The 23,867-nt window shown below is 52.6% G+C and overlaps 3 protein-coding genes across 4 annotated transcripts in view; 1 reads left to right on the forward strand and 2 right to left on the reverse strand.

The window, feature by feature from the left end:
• The window catches only part of LOC117592529 (prolow-density lipoprotein receptor-related protein 1), a 53,668-nt gene that overhangs the window by 942 nt on the left and 28,859 nt on the right, over positions 1-23,867 (reverse strand). For both annotated transcript variants that reach the window (XM_034286388.1, XM_034286387.1), the window contains exons 2-18: positions 14,527-14,664; positions 14,320-14,442; positions 13,974-14,225; positions 13,612-13,896; positions 13,183-13,550; positions 12,370-13,121; positions 11,228-12,307; positions 9,405-11,163; positions 9,050-9,345; positions 8,622-8,977; positions 8,288-8,553; positions 5,493-8,223; positions 3,397-5,434; positions 2,939-3,325; positions 2,064-2,877; positions 1,437-2,001; positions 41-1,376 (exon numbers count right to left, since the gene is read on the reverse strand). In XM_034286388.1, coding sequence (XP_034142279.1) covers positions 41-1,376; positions 1,437-2,001; positions 2,064-2,877; positions 2,939-3,325; positions 3,397-5,434; positions 5,493-8,223; positions 8,288-8,553; positions 8,622-8,977; positions 9,050-9,345; positions 9,405-11,163; positions 11,228-12,307; positions 12,370-13,121; positions 13,183-13,550; positions 13,612-13,896; positions 13,974-14,225; positions 14,320-14,442; positions 14,527-14,664 — 13,546 coding nt within the window. The remainder of the gene's footprint in view (positions 1-40; positions 1,377-1,436; positions 2,002-2,063; positions 2,878-2,938; positions 3,326-3,396; positions 5,435-5,492; positions 8,224-8,287; positions 8,554-8,621; positions 8,978-9,049; positions 9,346-9,404; positions 11,164-11,227; positions 12,308-12,369; positions 13,122-13,182; positions 13,551-13,611; positions 13,897-13,973; positions 14,226-14,319; positions 14,443-14,526; positions 14,665-23,867) is intronic.
• Positions 18,806-19,589, forward strand: LOC117592530 (protein nemuri). The gene has a single exon (XM_034286389.1). The coding sequence runs from the start codon at positions 18,843-18,845 to the stop codon at positions 19,518-19,520; it is 678 nt and encodes a 225-aa protein (XP_034142280.1). The 5' UTR covers positions 18,806-18,842; the 3' UTR covers positions 19,521-19,589.
• LOC117592531 (accessory gland protein Acp62F-like) lies at positions 19,616-20,032 on the reverse strand. The gene has a single exon (XM_034286391.1). The coding sequence runs from the start codon at positions 20,012-20,014 to the stop codon at positions 19,631-19,633; it is 384 nt and encodes a 127-aa protein (XP_034142282.1). The 5' UTR covers positions 20,015-20,032; the 3' UTR covers positions 19,616-19,630.

Here is a 23,867-nt window from a genome sequence, read left to right on the forward strand (position 1 = left end):
TAGAACCCAACGACCGGGGGTATGGAGACGGAAAACTCACTTGAGGAAATATATGGCACCAGCGAACAGGGCAACGACCAGCGGCGTCACAGACAAAACGACCGCCAATATGGAGAATACGCTGCCCGATTCCGTGGGTTCCTGTTCGCCCTTCAAGGCACCCTCCGCACTGTCCGTCAGACATGGCACCACCTTCTTGGGCCCGCAGAGGCACTCATTGATGGAGCTGCCTGGACGGCACACGTTGCACTCTCCGCCCACGCAATGCGGCGGCAGCTCACAGGCATTGCCCTGCCACTCGCCAATGCAGCTGCAGTGTGGACGGATGTACTCGTCCAGGTGGCAGACGCCCCCGTTGGCACAGTACCGTATGCAGGGATTGTCGTACCCTACGGGCGTGGTGCAGAAGTCTCCGTTCCAGTCGTCCGTGCAGTTGCACATGGCCACGCCCTTGATGACGTGACAGGTGCCGGCATTTTGGCAAATGATGCCCGTGCAGGGATTCCGGATGGGCACCGTCGATGTCTGGCAGAAACGCGGTGGATCAGCAGTTAAGCAGAGATCCATCTCACAGCGCCTGCCATAGTAGCGAGAGGGACAGACGCAGTTCAAGTAGTGGCCACTCTCCGAGCACGTTCCTCCGTTCTGGCAGTAGTCCCGACACGAGGTGGACTCACAGTGCTCGCCGTAGAAGCCATTGGGACACTTGCATTGTCGCTGCCCCTTCGAGCCAATCACGCAGGAGCCGCCGTTCTTGCAGAAGTCGGCGCACTCGTTGGTCTCACACCGCTTGCCCGTGTAGCCGTCGGGACACTCGCATTGCGGCGTTCCGGTCAGCGTCTCGCGACACACGCCTCCGTTTTCGCAAGTGAGATTCAGGCAATGCTCGCACTGCTCACCTATGAACATGTCCGGGCAGCTGCACTTCATGCCCTCCGTTTCGGAGATGAGGCAGGAGCCGCCGTTGTGGCAACGGCTCTGGCAGGCCGGCAGCGAGGTCTCGCAACGAGCGCCCGACCAGCCTGGCGTGCAGGTGCACTTGAGTGGCGGCGCATCTAGTGATCCCGGCAGCTGTGGCGCCACCGTGCACAGTCCGTAGTTGAGGCAGTGGCCGGAGCAGCGATAGTGTTCGCACAGTTCGCCCTCGAACTGCGGCTGGCAGATGCATTTGGGCACGTGATCCACGATCTGGCAGGAGCCCAGGTTGCACTGCAGCGGACAGTAGTCGGGCACATCGGCGTGAGCCTTGCATATTCCCTCATCGGTCATCACATAGCCCTCGGCGCACTTGCAGCTGTAGCCGCTGGCCGTCTCGGAGGAGAGAATGCAGAGTGCCTTCGAGGTCTTGCAGGGATCCTTCAGGCAGGGATTGCTTACTGCAAAAATGAATAAAGATGAAGACTTTTCTGTTAAATGTTGCAAGATCCGACACTCACTGTTTCGATTCTGTTTCATGGGATGTAATATGCCAATGTCCGAAGAGCGATAGCCCTTCAGCAGGTAGGTGCCGTTGTCGTTGCCGAATTTGTTCATCTTGATGATGCTCTGATCGTACAGCTTGATGTACAGATAGTCCTCAAAGACATCTATCTTCTGCGGCTTCTCGCGATTGCCGAAGCGTCGCACAACATTGCGATCCTTGCCATTGAGGCGGCATGTCTCGATTGTGCCTTTGCGGTAATCCGCCCAGTACAGTCGACCCGTCGGATAGTCCATCGAGAGGCTGATGGGCCAGCCCACGTCACGCTCCACCAGACTCTTCTTGTTGCTGCCATCGAGGGAGGCCACCAGAATGCCATTCTCCAGCGTGGACCAGATCATAATACGCGATTCTGGCTCCAGGACAATGTCCGTGGGATTCGTGCCGGTTGACACCAGCGAGATGTACTTCTTGCCCTCAATATCTGTGGCTAGGATTTGATTGTGCCGCGAATCGATGATGTACACGCGCTGAGTAATCCAGTCCACGGCCAGAGACTTGGGATCATCGAGTTCTGGGATCTGCAAGGTAAGAGAAAATGCGATTAAAACCAAGCAAGAGGAAATTCCGCAATCAAACTCACATTAAATGCCGTCAACTCTTTGAGATCACGACGTACACGAACGCCCGCACCCTCCACGTGGGGCGTGGCAATCTTCATGGTGTGCACCTTACCGTGATGGGAGTCAATCCAGAAGAGCAGCGTGTCCTTGGGCCTGATGAGTATGTCAAACACATCGATCTTCAGGCTGTCTGTCTGGAAAAAGCCCACCACAGTGGTGCCCTCCTGCTTGGAGGGCAATATGAAGCGGAACTCCTGCTCGGAGGCCAGCAACAGAATCTGATCCGGCCCAGAGGCCAGGCAGGTGGCATTCTTCTCCGCCCCCTTGTGATAGCCCTCAGCGCACTTGCAGTTGAAGTGTCCCGCCTTCTTCTCGATGCAAATCTGAGAGCAGGTGCCAAAGCCACAGACCGGTGGCTGGCAGTTCATCTCATCGGAGCCATCGATGCAGTTGTATTGGCCGTCGCAGCGGAAGATCTTTGATATGCAGTCATCGTTCTCGCACTGGAACTGATCGTGTCGGCACTTGGGCAGCGCGGCACACACCTCATCCGACTCGTCCTCATTGGTGCCGCAATCGTTGACGCCATCACAGAGCGCCGAGTTCCGTATGCAGATCAGATTGTTGCACTTGAAGGCATTCGTGTGGCAGTGCACATGGGCACAGGTGGCATAGCTCTCGTCGCTGCCATCCAGGCAATCGTCCCAGCCATCGCATTTCCACCTCGACATGATGCACTTGCCATTGCCGCAGCTAAAGTGATCCGCCGGACAGGTGCAGTTCACCTCGTCAGAGCCATCGGGGCAGTCGTCATCTCCATCGCATTGATATTGCCTGAAAGCAGATAGAATACATTTCCGAATCTGTTGGGACTCATTTGCTGTTTGCTACTCACTTGTTGATGCACGTATTGAAGGCTGCACACTTGAACTGATTCGCCTTGCAGGTGATGTTGCAGTTGATCTCGTCGCTGCTGTCATCGCAATGTATCTCCCCATCGCAGCGGTAATTGTGCTTGATGCACTTCCCCGTGCCGCAGCGGAATTCGCTCTCCGAACAGTTCCTCATCTGGCAGTTGAGTTCGTCGCTGCCGTCACCGCAATCGTTCTCGTAGTCGCAACGCCAGCGTCCGGGTATGCACTTGGAGTTGTTGCACTTGAAATATGTGGGATCGCAGGTGACCTTCGAGGTGAAGCAGCTGGCGGGCTCATCCTCACCATTCGGACAGTCGTGTTCGTCGTCGCAGCGCCAAGCCAAAGGAATACAGCGACCCGAATCGCATCTAAACAAATGAATCAAAGACTAATTTAGTTAGCAAAAGGATCTCCCTTGGTTGATATTCTGTTTACTCACTGGAAATCGTTGGGTCCACAGGAGACATTGTCGCAGTTCGCTTCGTCGGACTTGTCCGGACAATCGATGTCGCCATCGCACACCCACACGTAGGTCATGCAGCGGTTGTTGCCGCACTGGAACTCATCCTTCTTGCAGACCAACGGCGTGCATCCAGCCTCATCCTCGCCGCCAGGACAATTCTTAACCCCATCGCAGCGCTTTACATTGTCCACACAGAAGGCGCTCGAGTTGGCGGTGGCTCCGCACTTCAGGTGCGTGTCGAAGCAGGTGAACTTGTCGCAGTTCAACTCATCGGAGCTGTCGCCGCACTGGTTGACGCCGTCGCAGATGTGCGACGGATGGATGCACTTCTTATTGCCGCACTGATACTGCCCCGGTTCGCAGTGGAAGGGCGGACAGGTGTCCGGCTCGTCGCTGCCATCGCCGCAATCGTCCTGCGTGTCGCAGCGCCAGTAGAACGGAATGCACTTGTACGTGTTCACGCACTCAAAGTGGGCGGCCGTGCAGTTGGCGCGGCAGGTCCGTCCGTCGTCGGCCAGTATGAAATTGGTGGGGCAGATGCACTTGTAGTAGGGCGCCTCCGGGGAGAGTACGCAGAGCGTGGAGCAGTTGGCCGAGAGGCAGGGATTGCCGCTGACGGGCTGCTGCTGGCGGTACGGATGGAAGACGCGCAGATCCATAGGCCGATGGATGGTGGTGAGCAGCGTGGAGCAGTTCTGTCCGCTGTACATGTGACAGTACTCGATGGACTTGGTCTCCCAGTCGGACCAGTAGATGCGACCCTCCCACACGGCAATGGCGAAGATGTGGTGCAGATTGAGGCTGGGATTGAGGCTCCTTGCCAGCAGCAGTCGCGTGTGATTGCCATCCAGATCGCTCACCGAAATGGTATCCTCCCGGGCATCGCCCCAGAAGAGCTGCTGCGTCTCAAAGCTGATGGTCAGGGCATTGGGCCAGCCGAGATTCTCGCGTATGATCATCCGCGGATTGGAGCCATCCATGCCGGCCTTGCCAATGTGCGGATTGTCGCCCCAGTCCGACCAGAAGATGTGACGCTGGTATGGATCCAGGGCGATGCCTCGCGGCTCCCGCAGATACTCGCTGATCAGCACCTTGCGATACTTTCCATCCATCTGCGACACCTCGATGGTGTCCAGACCCTTGTCACACCAGTAGAGATTCTTGGCCACCCAGTCGACGGCCAGACCGTCGGGATTCTTGAGCATTGTCTGATGCAGCGTTTGGGTCTTGTTCTCCGCCGGACAGTAGCGCTTGATGGTGCCCACAGTGCTGGTCACATCCGACCAGTACAGGCACTGACTCTCCCAGTCAAAGTCCAAGGCCACGGCATTCGACAGCTCGTTGATCAGGATGGTGCCGTTGCCTTCCATGTTCACCTGCCGTATGTAGTAGCGGTTCGAGAAGATCAGCTCCATGGACACATTGCTAGTGGCCTTGCAGGTGTGATGATCGACCAGGGCATAGCCCTTGGCGCAGATGCACTTGTAGGATCCGTACGTGTTGATGCACGTCTGGGAGCAGGGCTGCTGCTCGTGGCACTCGTCAATGTCCGTGCACAGGTGCGGACTCTTGGGCAGCAGCTTATAGCCAGGACGGCACAGACACTCGTAGCCCACCACCTTGTCGACGCACTCGTGCTCGCAGATGTCCGGTATGAGGCACTCGTTCACATTGCACAGCTCCTCGTCCGAGAAGTCGGCGCAGTCGTTGCGCCTGTCGCACAGCAGATCCGCACTGATGCAGGCCCCGTTCTTGCAGCGGAAGTCGTCGGTGCCGTTGCAGCCGCGAGTGTGCGCGCACAGGCTGGCCAGCTCATCCGAGCCATCGCTGCAGTCCATCTTGCCGTCGCACGTCTGATTCTTGAGTATGCAATGCCCGTCCTGGCACTGATGCATCAGCGTGCCGCCCGGACAGGAGTGCTGCTGGAAGGCCGGTTCACAGCCCTCGTACTCGTCATCGCCCCCAGGACAATCCTCGTCGCCATCGCAAACGTACTGCGAATCGATGCAGAGACCTGCCGGAGGAGAAGATTGTTAAATAAATCAAATTTGAGCAACCGATAAACCACTTACCACTGGTGCAGAGATGCGCTGGCGGTGGACAGTCGGGAATGTGGGCAATTCCGCCACATTGGGGGCCCTCATCCTCGCCCCCCTGGCCATTGCTGCCAATGGGACAATCGCGCTCGCCATCGCACACCCACTTTTGGGTGATGCAGCGGCCGGAGCTCTTGCACTGGAACAAATGGGGGCGACACGCCCGACTGGAGCACTGCGGGCCCTCGTCGGCATTGTCCTCACAGTCGCTCTTGCCATCGCATTGCCAGCTGGCTGGAATGCAGCCATTGTCGCAGGCAAACTGATTGCCATCGCAGGCACGGCGGCAGCCCAGCTCGTCGCTGCCATCGGGACAGTCCTTCTCGCCATCACAGCGCCAGGAGCCGGCAATGCAATTGCCGCTGGCACAATGGAACTGATCCTCGTCGCAGCTGGTGCGATTGCTGCAGTCCAGCTCGTCGGTGCCATCGGGACAGTCAGGATCGCCGTCGCACCGCCAGCTGGGCATGATGCAGATGGTGCTGTTCTCGCAGTGCTCGAAGGCCACGTCACCGCTCTCGCAGGGGCGCGGGGAGCAGGATTTCTCGTCGCTAAAGTCACGGCAGTCCTTCATGTTGTCGCAGAGGAACTTGTTCGAGATGCACTCGCCGCTGCCGCAGCGGAACTGATCCGACTGGCAGGAGCAGAGCATGGCAGACTCGTCGCTGCCGTCGCCACACTGCTGTATGCCGTCGCAGGTGTGCTCGTGTGAGATGCAACGATGGTTCTGGCACATGAAGTGCGTGTCCGGGCACTGCCGGAAGATGCAGTAGCTGCGCAGCTCATCCGATCCGTCCAGGCAGTGGGTCACATTGTCGCACGTCAGCTCCATGGGTATGCACTCGCCGGAGCGGCAGGTGAACTGCGTCTTGCCGCAGTTCGTATTTGCGGGCGCAATGCAGCGACGTCCGTCTGGTGCGAGGACACCCTGGGTGCAGTGGCAGCTGGCCAGCCCGCTCTTGTTCAGGATGCACACATCCTCGCACTGTCCGTTAAGTATCTTGCACCGATTCGCCTCACAGTTGATGCTGCTGTTCTGCACCGCAATGATGCCCATGGGCCGCGTGACATGTTCGCGCAGGAAGAGGACATCGGTGCCGGTGTACTTGTTGGCCCGCACCACCGCATGCAGCACCCAGTCCGTCCAGAACAACAGATCCCCGTAGACGGCCATGGCAAAGGCGTGCTTGGGCGTGGAGTGGGCGAGCACCACGCGATTGCTGCCATCGTAGTTGGTGCACTCGATCTTGTCCAGCCGCGCATCGGCCCAGTACAGCTTTTGCTCCTCGAGATCCAGGGTTAACGCATTCGGCATCTTGATGTCACTGCGAATGATCCGCTCGGTGCCATAGCCTGTCAGATAGGCGCGCTGTATGCTGGGCGACTCCTCGTTCCAGTTTGTCCAGTAAATCATACCCAGGCAGGGCTCCACGGTGATGCCGCGCGGCTTGTCCTTTGGCTGCAGACTCAGCACGGTCTTCACATGCTGCAGATTCCGCTCCGGCCGCTGGGAGAGATGTATCAGCTCGAGGCTACGCACTGCCGCATCATTGTTGGATGTCCAGAAGAGCTGTTCGTTGACAATGTCGTATGCTAGGCCCTCCACACGTCCCTGCTGTGCGACGAGCACGCGCTGTCCGCTGCCATTGAAGTGCACCTGATTGATGGTGCTCAGCTGCACGTCCGAGTAGTAGACCAACTGCTCCTCGTAGTTGTACGTAATGGCAATGACGTTGCGCATCATGCTCGTGTTCGAGATGAGCTGCACGGGCCAGTTCTTGTTCGCGTGCTCCGTCATGTGGATGCTCTCGATGTTGCTGCGGTAGCTGAACAGCAGAAAGTTCTCGTACGGCTCGCAGCTCAGCCCGTCCGCTGCCAGGTGGCTGTGCGCACAGGCACACACCACACTGGTGCCATTGTACAGGCACAGCTGCTCGCAGCCGCCGTTGCTCTGCTCACACGGATTGCTGCCCCGTTGGATGCGCTTCGAGTAGATCTTCAGGTCTCGTATGGCATCCTGCTCCGTCTGCAGCACGAGCTTCGATTGCGTGAGATTGGAGAGCGGTGCCACTCGGATGGCTCCCTCGTTGTACATGTTCTCCGCCCAATACAGATAGTCCCCCATCTTGGCCAGTGCTACCGGATTGTTGAGCGTCTCGTTGAGTAGCTGCTGGCGCAGATTGCCATCGTAGTCGACCTTCATGAGGGCATCCGGATGCTGTTCGCACCAGTACACCTTGGTGGCCTCAATGTCCAGGACGAGGCTGCCTACCGCCCAATTGGTGCGCGTCTGGTTGACCAGCACAAACGGCTGACTGCCATCGAGGCCAACACGTCCAATGTGCTGCTGTGTCACATAGAAGAGCAGCCCCTGCAGCGGATCCACGGCGAGGCAGGTGGGCTTCTCCACATTGGAGACCACCACATACCGATGGCTGCCATCCAGGCGCGACACTTCGATCAGATTGCGCTTCGTGTCGCTCCAGTAGATGTTGCCAGCCACCCAGTCGATGGCAATGCCGCCCAGCCAGTCCTGTTGCTTGTACCCCGCCAGATTGATGGCCTCCAGAATGGTCTCCCTCTGTGTTCCGTCGCGCTTCACACGCGAAATGCTGCCCACCTCATTGTCGCCCCAATACAGAGTGTCCGTGGCGGCATGGTAGTCGATGAAGCTCGCTGAACTGACCCGCGAAATGGGCACCAAAGCCTACGGAAAAAGCGCAAAGAATTAGCTTTTGTTCATTGCTAAGCGAAAGGAGAGAATTCCCTACCGATTTTGGTGGCGTTGGCTGATCCGCTGGATCAGTAATCTCCACGCCTTGCAGCACATCAATCGAGTAGAAGATGAACTCTGCCCGCGGTATGCAACGTGTGGGGTTATGTGGCTCCACATCATAGCCAAGGGCACAGCGGCAGACATGCTCCGTGGCGGAAGTGGCCAGGCACAAATGCTCACAGCCACCGCGCAGGGGTCCGGCACAGGTGTTGGTGCCTGTCTGGGCATCCGCATAGAACATTTTCATGCTCTGAATGCTCTCTGCAAAAAAAATCAATCAAGAGTTTAGTCATTCATGGAAGAGATTTGATTTTTAGTGGAGTTCCTACTTGTGTTGACCCTCAGGAAGGACATGTTGGAGCAGGCCTCCTTCTCGCAGTGCATAATCACGCTCTGAATGTTCTCGGGAAAGTACAGGGTGCCATTGTACACGGTCAGCGAACTGATGGACGTTATCTGGCTGGCCACCAGCACCTTGTGCGTTTCATTCCTGGGTATATCGTAGTACGCAATGCCCGAGTTATCGTAAGCGTAGTACAGTCGCTGCGAATCAAAGTCCATGGTGAGACTCTGCAGCGCATTCTCGTGCTCATAGATCAGCAGTCGGCCCGAGCCATCCAGATTCGATTGCTCCAATTGCCACAAGCTGGCATCCGGTGCAGAATGAAGCCAATACATTTTTCCACTGGAACAGCAGAGAGGTAGAGAGTCGTTTAGAAGTTTGCTCCATGCAGATGGAGGGTAAAGCGTCACTTACTTGGCTGGATCGAGGACAATGCTATCCACCATATTGAGATCCTCGTGAATGTGCGCGACATACTCGCCCTTTAGATTGCTTGCGAGTATATTGCAACGGATCTGGCCCGAGGAGAAGTACATGTGCCTGGCTATCCAATCGATGGCAAAGCCATAGGGCTTCTCGATGTTTGTATTGATGATGGGTTCGATGAGGCCATTGGATATGCCAGCGCTGGATATTTCATTTTGCTGAATATCCGACCAAAAGATGCGCCCCTCGTCCACCAGGAAATCAATGCGTTGCGGTGCCACTAGCTGTGGATACATAAAGATTGAGAAATAGAGATTCATTATCTATGTCTCAGCGTACTCACCCTTGGGGATTGCCGTATGGTGGGGATTGTATGATGATTTGGCTGCTGTAGATCAATGCCACGTATCTCATCGAAAATCACAAAGAGCAGCACCTCCTCATTGGGCACACAATTGCGCTCATCGCTCGGATCCAGTCGCATCACGTGCGGACACTCGCACTTGAAGGTTCCCCTGCCGCTGAGCAGGCACAAATGCGAGCAGCCGCCGTTGTTGTCGCCACAGGGATTTCGCTCCCATGGCTGGCGACTGGAGTGGAGCACCTGTATGCCAAATGGCTGGGATTGGGTGCGCTGCAGCACCTGCACATCGCTGCCGTTCCACTTGTTGGCACGAATCACAGACGTAGTCCGCCAATCCGTCCAGTAAACGTAATTCTCAAAGACCGATATGGCAAACGGATGGGAGAGTATGTCCGGCTGCCGGAGCACCACATGATGCTCGGAGCCATCGTACTTGATGCTGCTGATCGACTTGGACTTGGCATCCACCCAGTAGACACGCTTCTGCGTAAAGTCCAGGGTCAGGCCGTTGGGCCAGCCGGTGCTCAGCTGCCAGCTGGTGGATATGATGCGTCTGCCCTCGCCAGCCATCGACGCCCGCTCGATCCTCGGTGAATTGTCATCCCAGTCGGTCCAGAAGAGCAGGCCCTCGCGTGGATCCAGCGCTATGGCACGTGGACTCTCCATGTTGCCCGCAATGAGGGTGCGCCGGAAGCTGCCGTTCAGTTTGGCCACCTCGATTTGGTCCAGATTCGAGTCGATCCAATAGAGATTCTTGCCCACCCAGTCAACGGCCAGTCCCTCGGTGGTGGAGAGGCCCGAATGGATGACAGCCTCCACATTGCGCAGACTCTCGCCCACCAGCTCTCCCCTGTAGATCTTGTCATCGATCACATCCGTCCAGTAGATCTCCACACTCGACTCGTTGCTGTACAGAAAGTCCAGGGCAATGATGTTCCTTAGCGACGTGTACAACGTGCCCACAGCCATGGTCTTCAGGTTGATGCCCTTAATGTCCTGCCGATTGGTGAATATCACGAACGCTTCGTCGGGTGCGGTGCTCTTGCAGGTGAATTTGTCGTAAGCGAGATCGAAACCCTCCAAGCACCGACAGTCGTAGCCCTTGCCGTTGGTCTGGCACACCTGGGAGCAGGTGTCCCAGTGATCGCAGGCATGCTGCATGTTGCAGCGCTTGCCATTCGGCTGCAGGAACAGATGATCCGGGCAGGAGCAGATGTAGCCCTCGGGCGTGTTGTGGCAGTTGTGGGAGCACTCGTGGCCATGCTCGCACAGCTTATCGGCGCACAGAAAACCCTCGTCGGTGGTGTCCTCGCAGTCGTTCTTGCCGTCGCACAGCTGTGCCACGGATATGCACTGCCTGGAGAAGCCGCACACTCGATCCGGATGCTCACAGATCACCGTCTCGTTCATGTCGAACTTTGTCGCGTGTATCGTCGTGCAGTTGGACTCGTCCGTCTTGTCGTAGCAGTGCGGTATGCCGTCGCAGCGCAGGAAGTCCGGTATGCACTCGAATGGATCTTGGCAGGCAAACTCAAAGGCTGCACACTCTCCGAGCTCCTTCCATCCGCTCACTGGGTGATTGTCGCTCTTGGTCTGATTGCAGTTGGCCTCGTCGCTAAAGTCCTCACAGTCGTGGATGCCATCGCACATGTGCATCTCCCCATAGCAGCCGATGGGCCGGCAATACTTTTCGCCATGTCCGCACTCCTGATCGCAGCCAAATTCATCAATGTTGTTCCTTACAAAAGGGATTAGGATGAGCAAAATGGCCAGCAGCAGTCAGTAAATCATCGAAAACTCACCCACAATTGTCGATGCCGTCGCACACGTCGGTAAATTGACGGCACCGCCCGTTGCCGCAGTCAAATTCCGGGCACTTGCTGCCAAAGAAAATCTCCGACGACTCGTCTGAGTTGTCGTCGGGGCCACAGTCAACGACGCCATCGTTGACCCACGTCATCTGTATGCAGCGTCCGCTCTTGGCGCAGGTGAACTCGTTGCTGTTGCAGGTGCTGTGCTCGCAGTTCGCCTGATCCGAGCCGTCCGAGCAGTAGGCAATGGAGCTGCAGAGCAGCGAACGCTGATAGCACCGCCCGTTGCACACAAAATTGTGATCCTTGTCGCAGTTCTGGGGATTGCAGGGGCCCGTCGCATCGCTGCTCTCGTCGCTGCCATCGCTGCAGTCATCGAAACCGTCGCACAGATCCTTGCTGTCGATGCAATCACCCGATTTGCGGCACTGGAAGGCCGACGAGCAGTTGCGACGCCCCGGAGCGGCCACCGTTGAAGGCGCCAGCTGTGGTATGCAATGGGTGCCAGTTCCGTTGAGGGTGAAACCATCCGGACAGCGGCATATCGCTCCTTTGGGCGTATTCAGACACATGCCCGGACACTTGGACTGCGAGCAGGCGCTGGGTGTCTGTGGCAGCGGTTGCGTGGCCACATCAAAGACTCGCAGATCCGCCGACAGTCCACTCGTCTGCAGATGCACCGTGGAGCTGAACGTGCTCGTCTGATTGCCATGATGCACATGGAAGCGCCAGATGCTCGAGTTCCTGGTGCCCACCCAATAGATCATGCCGTTGTGCTGCACCATAGAGTAGGGATGGAACTGATCCGACTGGAAGAGCACTTCCCGTGACGTGCCATCCAGTTTCATGCGCTCAATGGTCCCGAGCAGCGAGTCGCACCAATAGATGCGCTTGCCACGTCGATCCACATCGAGGCTGCGCGGCCAATGCATTGCCATCTCGGTGGTGCCCTTGGCCAGCAGCTCCTTGTGCGTGCCATCCATCCAGGTACTGTAGATGCCCGCCACACAGGTCTGAATGGACCATTGCGACCAGTACAGCAGTCCCGTGTTGGGATCCAGTTCAATGGACCTGCAAGACATTACAAAAATTAATCATTTTGTGTGGAATAAAGGCAGATGTTCTACACTCACATTGCATCGCACTCGGTGGCAAATGTCAGCACTTTGCTCATGTTTCGGAGCGGTGCAACATGCAGCTGAAGATTGGTGGCCCAATATAAGTGATCGTTGATCCAATCGTAGGCCATGGCATGCACCCGCTGGAGGCCATGGGCCAGCTGACGGGACACACTGCCATTCAGTGACTGACACTTGATGCTGAAACTGGGCTCAAATTCCACATCCATTGAATCCAGATCGATGGCATCGCGCACCACATAGAACACCGACTTGCCCCGCACATTCACATCGATGGTCTGGCCAATGGACGCATTGTAAATGGGCACCATCAAATCGGGCTGCTCGCCGAGCTGCTCCAGCTGCTGCACCTGCTCCGTGCCCAGGGGCACACCAGTGATGCGGCCCAATCGCGTATCACTGTACACCAGGAATTTGTCGTGGGCGGCCAGCAGGCAGGTCGTCTGATTGTGCAATTTATAGCCGGCCGTGCACAGGCACTTGGCGCTGGCAAATCCCCGCGTCCACATAGGCACACAGATCTGATTACAGTCGCCATTGTTCTCGCGACACGGATGCGCCACCTCGGGCTGCTTCTGGCGATGGTAAATACGAAAATTTGTCGCTCGCGTCACATTCCGTCGCAGCAGTTGGCTCTTGTGGGTGAATCTGTCGAGGCTGACGATGACATTGCCCGTCCAGGGCGACAAATAAATTGTGTTCTCAAACACCTCGATGGCCTGCAGGCTCCTCAGCAGCACAGGGGACTGCAATCGATGGGGCATTGGGGGTAGAGTAAACCTCAATTGAATCGACTTGAAATCTTACGTGTGGGAACTTCTTGAGGGTCCAACGATGCTGGCCCTCGTAGTCGACACGCTCGATCACATCCTCGTAGACGTCCACCCAGTAGACATGCTGATTGGCCAGATCGAGGCACACGGTATTCGGATGATAGATGTGCGCGGTGACCAAAGCGGTGCGATTGCTGCCATCCAGCAGGGAGCGGGACAAACTGGGCGTACGATCCGTGTAGAACATGTAGCCCTTGGTGGGGTCCAGGGCCAGCGATTCGGGATCCTTCACTTGCTGCAGTATCTGACGGCAAAAGGTCATCGTATTCGTGCAGAAGAACACGTCCTTGTTCAGCAGATACCAATTACCAGTTATCCAGTCGAGATGCAGCTCCAAAAATGCTGCAAGCAAAAAGGAAAATTGGATCACAAATATGGCTCACAATCTGGGCTCTGGACTCACATTGCTTGGGGGAGATGAGCGGGGAAAAGGGCAGCGTCCAATTGTCTTTGGGTTCATCGATGCGCTGGCAGTGCAAACGCAGCTCGTGCCTGCTGCTGTGAAGGGCGCAGATTGTCCGGTTTCGGTGCCACACCTCGAAGGCCTGCGCCTGGGGCATTGTCAGCGTGGCAAGCAATCCTCTCGTTGCCTCCTCCTTACTCGCATTCGATGGGAGCTCCAGCAGAGATATGTGCAGTATGGATCCATTGGAAAAGAGCATCAGCGTGGCTGGCTCGGCAGTGGGTACTATAAATTAAGTAGGGAGGGGATTAGCTTGCAGCTACCAATTACCCTCGCACACTCCCCTTGGGGGATATACACACCATTGATGGCCCGACAGCGTCCGCCCTTAATCTTGTCGTAGCCCGAGACGCAGGAGCACTCGTAGGAGCCGGGTGTGTTGCGGCAGAGCTGGTCACAGGTGCCCAACTCCTGGCACTCGTCGTGATCCACGCACCTTGTGGAGTTCATCGACTCCGGGACCTGACCCCCGGGACAATAGCAGCGCGGACCATGCGGCGTCAGCTTGCAGTTGTAGCTGCAGTTCATGGCTGCGCAGGCAGCGTCTTGTTTATCTGTTTTGGAGGGGATTTTGACCAGAGAGAGAATGAGCCAATTAACTGCAGTTTTCCCTTTTGGCTGCTGGCTGTTTGGCTCTTGGCCACTTACCACATTGCAGCTCATCGCTATCACAGTCCCAGTGGCCATCGCAGAAGCGCGACAGCTCCAGACATTCCCCATTGTGGCATTCTCCCTCGAAAACGCGGCACTGGAGTGCCTGAGCATCGGTACCTGGTGGAGCAAAAGGGGAGTGGAGAGTTTCGGTTCAAAAAGAGTGCATTTGAGTGGTGCTCCTTTTGGTGGGACTTTACTTACAGTTCACTTCATCGGTTAAGTCCCCGTCGCCACAGTCATACTCCCCATCGCAGCGCCAGGTTTCGGGTATGCATTTGAGGCTCGGCGCGCAATGGAATTGTCCCTCGTTGCAATAGGGACCCAGCAGGACTGTCGCTGCTGCAAACAGAGAGGGAGAGAAAATAGTGCAGGATTAAGTACTTGGACACAACCGTGCAATAACAATAACCGAAAATGAAGATTTATGAACGAGGTAGGAGGATGCTTTTGTGGTTTGCTTTTGGGGGGACACTGCACTTCTGCACTCCTGGCTTTGCTGCAAATCTTTTGAATTATATACCAAGGAGAGGCAGCAAAGGTTGCTATAAATTAATGTGTCAATGCAGGTGCATTCAAGGGTAGAGAACCCACCCATAGAGGTAGTGGGGAAAGTGCATTCAAATGGAGAAAAATAGTCACAATTACTGAGTTTGATTTCATCCATTTCAAAGCGGGAAAAATGCAATACGCTTTGCCCACTCCATTCATTCATTCATTTTCCACTTTCATTTATCCAAAAAGTTTCTTTTAATTAGCTCTGCGCTTATTTTTGTTCTCTTTTATGTTCCTTTAAAGAGGGCCCTGCAAAAACGCTGTTAATTTTGTTTTTTTTTTGTTCTTTTTTTTTGGTTAACTTTTGTTTCCAGTTGAAGGCACTCCCCAGCGGCACTTGCAAATGTTTAACAATTGCCCTATAACATCATTTTGGAGCACATTTTCGGGGGCATTTTACGAGTTGATTAAATAAATGCCTGGACTCCAATCCACTCCACTTGGGGGCTGGCGGTCCAGCCACTCTTTGGGGATGCTTCACTGCCAGCCTTGACAGAATTTTTCGCTACAGTTTCACAAATGGCAAATAAAAAATTTAAACTTTCTCGCTGGACCGACGGTGTCCGCATGCCCTTGGGCTTATTATGTAGCTGCCTCGTGCCTCATGCCTCTTATTGCCCCATGCAAATTGCCACGCAAATACGGGACGGAACAACGAAAGACATGGCGGACATGGCAACATGGCTGCCAGCCATCCTCCAATTCCTGTCTCTGGAGTTTAACCTCTTGGCAGTTGGAATATTTTTGGCCGTTCCCATGTGTCGCCAATGTGGCTTTTATGGTTATAGTCGCGCATGCCGTGGATCACCACCTCTCCCCCTGGAACAACATCCAATCCAATGTACTACCCATCCAATTCGTTGTCATGGCTTGGGCTTGGCTTGTCATTGTTGCCTTTGATTTCAACGTGCGATGGTGTTGGGTCTGGCTGGCTTGGGTTCGCGACGTTATTTGAATTCTTTTTCACAAATTGTTCCTTTCTTTTGTGCCACAAGCAATTTGCATCCTCCCAAAAAGGAAGATATTTTCCAATACATACAAATAGAGTGGTGGCAAGAAGAGCCAGGAAAATATTATTATATTGCTGGCGAAAGTTGTAAGGAATGAACTTGCCTTTTCCAATGGGGACAATTTTATAGACTCCTTCTAGACTGGTGGCTCTTGTAGGTCACATTCGTTGCACAAATATCCCATAAGCGATGGTCTACTTTCGTTTCGAGTGACAGCATATATTCCTCTGTTTATATTCAATAAATGTTACCCATGAAACTTAACTTATTCGTGTAAAAAAAATCACTAGGCAAAACTTTTGTGTCGTTTGTGTCGCAACGAGGCCATTTTAAGTGTGATATACGTAGTATCAAGAGACAAACTTGCTCGAGTATGTACATATATGTAGAGTAGATACATATATATGACAACACTTTATAAAACTTTGCCACCGCTTAGGGTTGGTGGTTGGGGGGCTGGGGGGGAGGATGTGATAGTGAGTGTTTCGAGTGTTCTCTGAGTGCATTCGCAGTTCACTTTAATTGAAATTGCGAGCAGAGGCGAGCAAAGGCGACGGCCTGGAAGACTGGTGATGAGGAGCGTTGGCGGGGGGTGCCCCTGTTTGGCAAATGGCGGGAATGATGATGGCAACGATGTGCCATGATGCCAGGCACATTTATTATAATCTGTTGCATTAATATTTGCCGACAATTTGTCGTCTGTTCTGTCACTCCCCTATCCCCTTGCTCTTTCACTCTCTCTCTCTCTCTCGTGCGCTTTCTCTGTTGCTCTGTTTTTATCTCCATCTCTGGCACTGCTGCAGTGCCATAAAAATTAAATTAAAAACGCCAGAGAAGAACTCTCTAGGCCAAACCATCAGCAGCAACAGCAACAGCAACAACAGCAGCAGCAATTGTTGCAATTCTCACATTTTCTTGTTTTTATTGTGAAAAGACAGCAGCGGCCAGCCAACGGAAATTACACTTTTGGAGCCACTGAGACTGTGGATACACTGGCAGATACTTAGCAATATTTCTAAACCTCTATCACACAGTGTTCACTCGCTCTCATGATATTTGTTCGACTCTAGCTGTGTACTTGGGTCTAGATATATTTTTACATCCTTTCTCATCTCGCAACACAAACACATCCCAACATATGCCAAATGATAATACCCCGTCTGCAGAGTATATTCAAAAGAAATGTCTACACATTAATTTAGTGGAGGGGGTTGAAGTGGACGCCACAATGCCACAGTCATGTGGCTTTTTATCCCTGTTCCTGCTCCTGCTCCTGCTTCTGCCCCTGCCGCAAAGTCAACGAAAATCCAGGGCAGACGCTTGAATTTTGCACTGACATTCAAAACAGTGTTGGCTTTTAAAGTTCAGGGGCTTTCAATTTTCGTGCAGTTCCAGCCTACAATGGTTCAGGCCACTAATTGCATTTGCCATGGTCTCCCGCGTCCTCCGACCCCACCGGTCACGCGTTTCGCTTCAGCCCAGAAGGCTATTTGGGCGGGTGGGAAGGAAAGTGCTTTGCCTAGCATTTTGTGGGTTTTTAGGAGACCATCAGCAGCACGCGCCCCGCCTGCACCTGTCATTAGGCCATCAGACAGACAGGGGCCACAAAAAAAAACTGCAAACCAAACAGAGGAAAACCCATAATAAACCAATCACCTGCTGCTAATGTCCCCAGAGAGAGCGTGGGGAGAGGAGCGGTGAGTGGAGGGGAGTGGTTTTGAGTGGGGTTTTTGTGGCCATCTCATTGGAGCCGAGTCCAAGCCACACAAACATCGAATCGGTATGCAGGCAACGGACCAACGAGCCATCGTTGCCTGCCACATAGTATGGAAAATACAATCAGACAGATGATGGAATAATGGTCACTCCTCGGAGTGCAATGGGAAATGGGGCAGGCTTTACAGAGGGAGCCACAGGCAGGACATGCAGTACAGGAGTCGAGAGCATGCAAATTCTTGTGCGAGCCCTAAAATGGCAATAGAATTCAATCAATCCCACAGCCAATGGCCCACAGATAACCATAACGAGTAATAACCATTTAAAGGGTGAAAATGTATGCAAAAAGTCTTTACAGCCAAAAGATGATTTGTAATCAATGCTAATAATTGGCATAATGACAGGCAATTAGCTGCAGAAGCCATAATGGAAATTCGAATATTAATTAATCATATTTGCCATAGAGATATTTCCTTTTGCGGAATGGCTGCTCTTTCCAATTATTTATGCATTTTCTTTCCCAATCAATGGATTTATTATTGTGTGTAATTTATTCAGTATTTATGCGAATTTCATAACCAAACACAAACCACAGATTTTCCATTGATTTTTCGCTAATGCTGAAAGCCCCAAAAAACAACATGCGAATGCGATGAGCCGCACAAATAGTTTTATTTTACCCCTCCTTACTTTAATATTCTACTCAGCCTCTGGCTCAGTCCCTCCTCTGTGGCTATGGTAATATTTTGAAAATATTCCAATGTTTATGCAGTTGCTGGCCCCTGCCCCTTGCCCGCTGTGGTACGTGGCAGTACGTGCCCACAATTAAACATTAAACATCAACCCGAAAGAAGAACTGTACAGAATGTCGGCCAACTGTCGGCCAAGTTGAAGTACGTGACTTTGGTACATTGCATCATTAGAGCCCCCGGGAGTCTGCAGCTCTTCAGTCCGTTGGGGGTTCGTAGGAGGTTCGTTAAACAATAAAAAACTAATTTAAATTTGCTTAGAGCATAAATACGAAGGTGTTGGAGAACTTTTTTTGGGGGTTTGCCGAGCCAACAACTTTTCCCAAAACAAACAGAAATCATCATCAAATGTTGACACAGCAGCAACAGCAGCAGCCGGTGGCAAGTGGCAAGTGGCAAGTGGGTTTCTTTTTTGGCCAGAAGCATCGCATAAAAGCCATGGCCAAGTGCCAGAGAAGCCACATAACAAAAACCCAACCACATCGACATCATGTCTTTCAAGTGGATCACACTCTGTGCCCTTGTGGCACTACTCAGCATCGGCACCGGCAGCTGGGCCAAGCCGGGTGCCAGACAGAGGCACAGGACCATTCAGGCGAGGCCCAGCAAGGAGCAGGTACCCCAGAATCTGCTGTACTATGCCGATGCCATCGATGATGATGATCAGGATCAGGATCACGATGATATCCGCGAGCATGAGGAGGATATTGACAATGAAGCAGGCAAAGACGACGAAGAGGAGGAGGTGAACGATCCCAACCAGGAGCTGGTTAAGGCAGAGGAGGAAGAGACTGCAGATGATCTGCAAAAGGCCGATGAAGATGCCATCGATGAGCAGGAGGCCAATGAAGTGGTAGAGCAGGTCCTGGAGCTGGTACGCCCCGAGGCACGCGCCCGTCGACGTGGCAGCCGTCGCGGCGGACGCCGAGGCCGCGGAGGCCAGAAGCGCAGACGTGGCGGCAATCGGCGTTGCGGTGGACGCGGAGGTCGTGGTGGACGTGGACGACGGGGACAGCGAAAACCGAATGTGTCCAGGCGCAACGGCAACAAACGACGAACGGGCAGCAACAAGCGCCAGTCACAAAGGAAACCGTCCAACAACAACAAGAACAACGACAACAAACAGCAGACTAGTGGATCAACCAGCAGGCTCATAATCGCGGCTTAAATTCGTGAAGACTATTGCCAGAGTTTTCCTTTCCCGCCTTCTTATATTAAACAAAAAAAAACCAACAAATTCTTCCAACTTTCAATTCTTCATTCAAATCTGAGAGGGTATCAAGTCGAGGGTATGCGCACTTCCCTGCTTTTATAGTCCGTGGTGTCGTTAAAGATTAAATATGAACCAAAGTATTTGATATTCACAGGATAATGTCGTCGTATTGTGGTCTGCTTTAGCTCCGCCGGACAATCCGATTTGAGGACACAGATCTTCCGATCACCATCGATAATGTAACCCTCCCGGCACACACACGGTCCACCGCACTCGTTCGAACAGGTTTCACTCACAAATTCACAGGTCTCCGGACAGGCGCCGGGACACACGGCCAGGGTCCCATTCACTGTGCAATCTACTTCCGCATCATCAGGCATGCTTAGAGATCCAACCACTGCGAGCAGGTGGCACAACAGGCAGATATATTTCCCATGCAAGTTTGTCATATTTTCCAATGGGTTGTCAAAATGGAAGTGACATTTTCTTTGATATGCGAGCTGATAAATGTTCTGGAAATTGGTTATGCCTTGCGGCATTGCAAATTCAATTGGTTGTACATTAATCCACATGAATCAATCCTGTCCCTTCGCTTATGGGAAATTTGGCAAAGCAAAAGGAATGACATGGAAACGAGTGGAACATGGTTAACACTTTCGTCCTATTTCTTTTGTTTCCAATTCGTGCTTATGAATATTGCTTGGTTGGCTTTTTGGTGGCTTAACGCTCACATAGCAGATAACCCACTCCCCGCCAGCCATGTCCATTTCAGGCGGTTGATCTTCAAATATTTCAGTTTATATCCAGACTGGAATTCGCTTTATTGCAGCATACTTTTCGGGGCAAATGTTTTTAGCGCCAGATAAAGTTTTTATCGCATCCACATACTCTACATTTGTACGTTTTACTGTGCATGTGTGTGTGAAAGAGAATTCATGTGGCAGGTAGTACAACCACAAGTCATAAATTTCACCAGCGATTTTCCTTTTGTTATAGCTTTTTTTTATGTCCCTTATATTTGTGTCTGTGTGTGTGAGAGTGTGTTTGTGTGTGCATGGATGCATGACCCCATAAATTATGAAACGCTGCAATTTCGTTTAGCGGCTTTTGCACTGTTCGAAATTAGTTTTACGCCTCTTTTTTATACCGATTTAGTTTATAGTTTTTAGAGCTTGTAGCACATGAAATGCATGCATATAATGTCTCCACGACAGCACTGAATATGGAGAAAGCACTCAACTTGCTCCTGTTGTGGCACCAAACTGTGACTCCGACAGCGACACTGACTCGAATTCAGGTTGCATTGCAGCTGTTGGTGGGTCGATTTCAGTTTTGTTTTCGTTTATGCTCATCTCTTGCAATGGCTGCTGCCTGCTTGCTGCCTTGGCCATTGAGTTCGTTTACCTGACATCCTCGTTTTCCCTGGTTTGGGGATGTTCCCGAGAAGGACCACATTCACAAATAACTCAACGAAATACTCTTTCACCTGCTAAAGGTCCCCCCGAGCTGCAGTACGCTCTGAAATTTAAGAGATATTCCTGCTGAGAACATCTCGGACTGTGGCTCTGTTTACTCTGTCTACCTGTAGCCAATTTCGAGCTTCTCTTATCTGTCTGGTCTGCTGTTGGCATTTGGTCAGCCCAGTCTATGGGAATGACGGTGGGGAGGCGCACAGGTTAGGGAAAATTGGCACGACTCTATGGTAGGTGGGTGGGTGTGAGGATGGCTGTACGTACAGACTACAGGCCTTCCACTGTTTTCTGTTCCTGTCCGGATGTCTGCCAGCCGCCTGCCACTGACGTTTGCCAAATCAAATAGAAATTTTAATTGACTCTCGTTGGCTCGTTCTCAACCTCTCACTACCGGTACGTGCCATCACTTTATTCTCGTCTGGACTTTGCGTTCGAGTTCAGGTTCAGTTTGTGCTCCGTTCCCAGGGTTTCTTAAATCTAATTTGATAGCTCTTGAGAGCTGCTTTCAAAGCACGCGCCTTAACCGGCAAAACTTTAATAACTTTTTGCTTTAACTCTGATCTTTCTTTCTCTCCCTAGTTGCCTGTCACTGCTCTGTTACTGTAACCCACAGAAAGTCAACTGAGATCGCTTGCTTGAAACTCACCTTCAATTCACCTTGGACTAAGCTGCATCAAAGCTTCCTACGGTTTGTCGCTCTCTCACTCTGCTCGCTGCCTGCCTCTGCTTCGGTTCTTTGCCTTTGCTCTCTCTCTCCTTTCGATCTACTTGATAGCGGTAGCCTTTAGTTCGGCTTCTGCTTGACCATAGCTCTGTTCTCTACTCTAAAATTCGATCTAGTCCCCATTCTGCCGCTGCCTATGCATATTGGGTAGTAGCTCAGCTCTCTGCCACTGCTTTACATATTTGCCTGCCTCTGGCTGTTGCTGTTGCTCTCGCACTGCCGTTGCCCGTGTTTCTGCTTGTTTTCCATCAAACGCCAGAGGGAAGAGCTTAGAGACCACGGGGAGCAGAGCAGCCAAAGCGGGTTAAGCGCCTTTTGGGCTCGAAGCTAAATTTGCATTTGCCGCCGCCGCTGCTGCGATTTATGTGGGCGCACGCGGAAAATTGCCAGCAGCAGCAACAGCAGTGGCGGCATCATCAGATTCAGGGAATATCCTTCACTTTACCTCTCTCTCTCTCCCTCTACTCCGATGGAGTCCTTGTTGTTTGTCAACAAATTTGCATGATTTTCTTTACTTTTTCTTGTTTTGGGGTCAAAAATATGCATGTGTGTGGGTGTGGGTGTGGGTGTGTGTGTGTGTGTGAGTGTGTTTGCATATCTGTGTGCAACACTGTTTTTCACTTAATTAGCGCTCTGAATGACTCGCTGACAGTTGCCAGGAGTGAGTGTACGTGCCACAGCCGCGGGGCATGCAACAACATACAACAGTGCTCTGTCATCATGGCAACTGCTATTGTTCTTGTTCTTGCTGCTGTTTTCGCTACTGCAGTTGCCATGACAGTTGTGGCATGTGCCCAGAGACGCCACAGATTGCGGCCAAAGTTTGAGGTTCATCTGGATGCCAGAGTTCAGAATTGTGGGCCAGTTGCCATATGTAGGTTATTCGACTGATGCAGGGCCACATCGGGCACATAGATACTTAAGGGCAGGCACTTGTCCAGCACATTATATACCCTCAAAATGCCAACAATTCGGTAATAGATTGACGATGAAAATGTAGAATCTTTAATCGATTTCCAAGGGTGCAAATCATAAAAGGATAGAGTGCTTGCCCTGACATTAAGTGTTGCAAAACACGAAAAGGCACACAAATTTAACGATTGAGAATAAAGCCACAGAGCCACAGAGCACTTTGCCCCATAAAACGGAGTCCATAAACGTCGTAAACATTTTCACACATCTCAGGAATCCTTTCTTTGCTCCCCCACCCTCTCTGTTGATCCTTTAAACCGGTTTTAATGATTCTCTGCGTAACATTTGCACCCCATCGCTAGAAAAGATATCCACCAAGACATTTTTTATGCTGAAATTTTAATGAGTGCGCAACATGGCACCGCCGCTCGGATGTTGTCCCGCCTCTTCTCTGCGAATCAATGCGATACAGCAAAAGTGTTTCACAAAGAATGGGTCGTTCGGTCTATCTATCTCTTTCGTCTTTTTGTCCACCCAGTCCTGAATATATTTCCTGCTGAAAATTCATTTTATAATAGTATTTTCCTGTCGCCGACACGCGAATCAAAATGAAACACAAACAGAAAAAGGTATACACCAAAAATGAAAGAAAAAGGTGATAAAGCCAGTGCAGATTTCCGCTCAGCGATGGTCAGTCAACAAACAACAGCACTCCATGGCCGCTGGCGATGGGTGGCAGGGCACTGCAGGGCAGGGCAGTAGGCGGAAGGCAAAAAGCCAGAGTTGCATCCGGTGGGGCAGCATCTGGATGTACATACAAACACACACAAATATGGCGCTGGCTTCCGGTGGCATGACGATTTCCTTGCACTGTGGTCTCAATATTCATCATCATTCATTTCATGAAGCGAGAGCGAGTGGAGATCCTTTCCCACTCACTCTCTCTCTCTCTCTGGATGCCCCCTTTTGTGTATTATTTAATGCGTTGATGTGCGCATAATGAGCGTGATTGACATAAATGAACTTTAAATGCACCAGGGAATCACAGCCTGAGTGGCAAATGTCGAGCAGACAATGTTGGGAGCTCCTTCTAGAGGGAGTTCGCTGGCCCCTTGGCACAACGGTTGGTTGTCATGCCCAAAGCCGTGTTTGCTGGGCCGTGGTGGCATGTCCTTCCTGTAGCCAGGGGCTGGG

Source organism: Drosophila guanche, unplaced genomic scaffold, assembly GCF_900245975.1.
Source record: "Drosophila guanche unplaced genomic scaffold, DGUA_6, whole genome shotgun sequence".
NCBI lineage: Eukaryota > Metazoa > Arthropoda > Insecta > Diptera > Drosophilidae > Drosophila > Drosophila guanche.

Bases quoted from the DNA above. Each gene is read 5' to 3' on its own strand.
- LOC117592530 (XM_034286389.1), top strand. From the start codon at position 18,843: ATGTCTTTCAAGTGGATCACACTCTGTGCCCTTGTGGCACTACTCAGC.
- LOC117592531 (XM_034286391.1), bottom strand. From the start codon at position 20,014: ATGACAAACTTGCATGGGAAATATATCTGCCTGTTGTGCCACCTGCTC.